This window comes from Mandrillus leucophaeus, unplaced genomic scaffold, assembly GCF_000951045.1.
Source record: "Mandrillus leucophaeus isolate KB7577 unplaced genomic scaffold, Mleu.le_1.0 Scaffold104, whole genome shotgun sequence".
NCBI lineage: Eukaryota > Metazoa > Chordata > Mammalia > Primates > Cercopithecidae > Mandrillus > Mandrillus leucophaeus.
Window position 1 is genome coordinate 1,838,354 of NW_012098543.1, and position 3,299 is coordinate 1,841,652.

Below are 3,299 nucleotides of genomic sequence, written 5' to 3' on the forward strand. Positions count from 1 at the left end.
TCCTGGGATCCTGCAGATCCCACCCTTGTCTGAAGGCGTCGTTGCCCCCCACCTCCCTCCTCCTCATGCTGGGCCCTGCTGCTCCCCAGGTCCTCCCTCCGCAGTCACCGCTTCCCCTGAGCCCGCACTGTAGAGGTGCCCGGGGCCTGTCCTGTGATACGGGGTGTTCTTGCCTGCCCAGATCCAGCTCTTGGAAAATGCGCTCCTCCGAGATGCCGGCGTCTTCCTCTAAACCCTCGTGTGATTGTGTGGGCCAACGGGATTAGGAGGCAGAGAGAGGGACTGAGAGAGCAGTAGAAAACCAGAGACAGAGAAAAGAAGAATGAGGAAGACCCGTAACAGATGGCAAAGTAGAGGATGGGTGAGGGATTTGCCAAGAGACAGCAAAAGTGAAAAAAAGATAAGAAAGCAGGAGGAGAAAAGCAACTGCAGAAATGTAGAGAACAGCTAGATGTACAGAGATGAAGGACAGACAACAAGGTAGTGAGGGGCAGCAAAGAGGGAGGCTCAGAGTGAGGAAGAGGAGGAGGGATTTGGAGCCAGGGCAGACAGAGCACAGTGGTGCTGGTGGCAAAGAGAACAGAGGGAGAACCACAGCAGGGAGGACACCTGGGGATCTGGGGTGCCAGATTGGGGACAGGGGGTTATAACAGGAAAGAGAGAATTTAACAGGGAGAACAGAGGATGCGCAGAGATGGGAGAAGAGGCAGAAATCTATGGAGATTGAGGACGATCTAAAGCTTGGGGAGAAGGAGCAACTAGAGGTTAAATAAGTTGTGACAATGGAGCCCGGGTAATTTTTGTATTTTTAGTAGAGACAGGATTTCACCATGTTGGCCAGGTTGGTCTCAAACTCCTGACCTCAGGTGATCCACCCACCTCCACCTCCCAAAGTGCTGGAATTACAGGTGTGAGCCACCGCAGCTGTCCGCCCATGTATTCTTGATTGAAAAATTTGCTTATGTCTTAGTTCTGCAGCTGACCCTGTTTCCCTGTTTCCAAGGTCAATAGCTGTGTGTTCACACTTCTGCATTTTATAAATGTTACTGAGATTTTCTTCTAAGGAAGAATTCAATGTTGGCTGTCAGTTTCATCAGAACCTTTCCAAAGAATTTTCTTTAACCCAGGTAGGTGAAAGATGCTTCTCTAAATTTAAGGATGGAATAAGAACAACCCATCCCATTAGCCCTTCCAGGCCCCCATATAAGAATTCAGGCACATCTTCTCACTCATCTCAGACCTTCTCAGGGTAACATGGTGAAAATGTTTCCCACTCTGAGCCCGGGTGAGCCTCCCTGCAACTTGGCGATGAAGGGCTAGACCAGAAAAGCTCAACCTGAGTGACCCTGACCCCTGAAATGATTGGCAAAATAGTGGCGGTGTCTGGATGTGGCTTTTTCTCTGGGAGAGGGGAGTGCCCAGTTGTAATTAGAATTTTCCATGGGATGCAGTAACCCAAAAATGAAAAAAAAAGGCAGAAGAATGGAAGAAACAGGGTGGTAGACTCAGAAACAGAGAGCATCTTCAGAGGCCTTTGTCTGTATAAGGATATCACAGCTACGTCTAAAGCAGGTCGTGTCAGTCCCTGGCAGGGAACCCTCCACCGGCTTCCCGTGTTCCCCGGGACAAGAGTCCAGCTCTTCACTTTGGCTCCACAGCCCTGTGACCAGGGCCCCTGCCAGTGTCCAGCCTCCTCCTGGGAGCTTGCCCTCCTCTCCTGACTCCCTCTGCCCCAGTCACATTTGCTTTTCTCTTTTTTCAAACATCAAAACCCTTCCCGTCTCAGGTCGTTGTCTCCGCTTTTATTCTATGTTTCTAAATGAAGATGGCACTGTCCCTTTCTCCTTCAGGTCTAGGCTCAGAGATGCCTCCCATGCCCTCCCACCCCCATCTAAAGTTCCCTCTGCCCGTCAGTCTCTATCAGATTACTCAAGTTTTCTTATCTCTGTGTCAATCTTATCAGAAATGCACCTTTTTTTTTTTTTTCCAAACAGACTCTCACTGTGTCCTCCAGGCTGTGAGTGCAGTCTTGTGATCCTGGCTCACTGCAACCTCTGTCTCCTGGGTTCAACTGATTCTTCTGCCTCAGCCTCCCAAGTAGCTGAGATTACAGGTGTATGCCTCCACACCCTGCTAATTATTGTATTTGTATTTTATTTTATTTTTGAGTCTTACTCTGTCGCCCAGGCAGTAGTGCAGTGGTGCAATCTCAGGTCACTGCAGCCTCCACTTTCCAGGTTCAAGAAATTATCCTTCCTCAGCCTCCTGAGTAGCTGGGATTACAGATGCCCACGAAGCTCGGCTACTTTTTGTATTTTTAGTACAGACAGGGTTTCACCATGTTGGCCAGGCTGGTCTCGAACACGTGACCTCAAGTAATCCACCCACCTCTGCCTTTCAGAGTGCTAGTATTACAGGCATGAGCCACCGTGCCTGGCCTAGTTATTGTGTTTTTAGTAGAGAGAGGTTTTCTCCATGTTGGCCAGGCTGGTCTCAAGCTTCTGAGCTCAAGTGATGTTTCCACCTCAGCTTCCTAAGTAGCTGAGACCACAGACACACAGATGTGCACCACCCTACCTGGCTAAGTTTTTGTATTTGTAATAGAGTTTTCCTGAAGGGGAGCTCATCCCAGCCCAGCTCCCCACAGCTGAAGTGTGTGTGGGGGGGGGCGGGGGGGGGAGCTTCTCCAGGAGGGGAGCAGGAGTTTTCCTTTAGGAGTTTATTGTCCCTGGTGCAGTGGGCAGCAGAGGGGACCGTATTTCCTCAGGGTGGGGTCTCCTTTGTTTGTGTCATTGTGTTACAGGGAGGGAGCGTGTTGATTCTGAGCAATAAACAGCATATTTTTAACATTCAGGATTGACTTCTAAAGACTCTTGGTCCATGAGGAAGAAACCCGGAAGAGGAAGAGGAAAGCAGAGGAGTCAGGGATGGCTCTTCCTCAGGTGAGATGATATTCTCGGTGGATTGTTCTGTCTCCTTCCTTTCAGAAACACTGGGGCTTGGAGTTGGGAATCTTCTGAGTCTGAAGCGTCCTGTCTGACAGGTTTGCTCGCACTCACCCATGCCTTCCCTCAGTCCCTCTCATCTCGCTTAGATTCCATCTCTCATGACCCAGTGACATGAAGTTGAGAAGAGGCGGCACTGGGCATGGGCCTGGGAAGGGCTCACAGCAGACATGGATGGAGACGGGGTGAGGACCCCGTAGTGTCAGTGCTGTTGGGCAGCAGGGATTGTTCAGGGGCCACATCTGGATGCACTGTCAGCTCTCTGTGGACCAGGATTAGAGCAGCTGCCAATGG

At 50.4% G+C, this 3,299-nt stretch overlaps 1 protein-coding gene across 1 annotated transcript in view; it reads left to right on the forward strand.

Annotated features, from left to right (window-relative positions):
- The first annotated feature begins 2,859 nt into the window (after positions 1-2,859).
- LOC105539622 (zinc finger protein 468-like) overlaps positions 2,860-3,299 on the forward strand; it is a 22,107-nt gene continuing 21,667 nt past the window's right edge. Inside the window, 1 exon segment of the mRNA XM_011979979.1 lies at positions 2,860-2,942. Within this exon segment, the coding sequence (XP_011835369.1) occupies positions 2,928-2,942 (15 nt within the window). The 5' untranslated portion in view covers positions 2,860-2,927.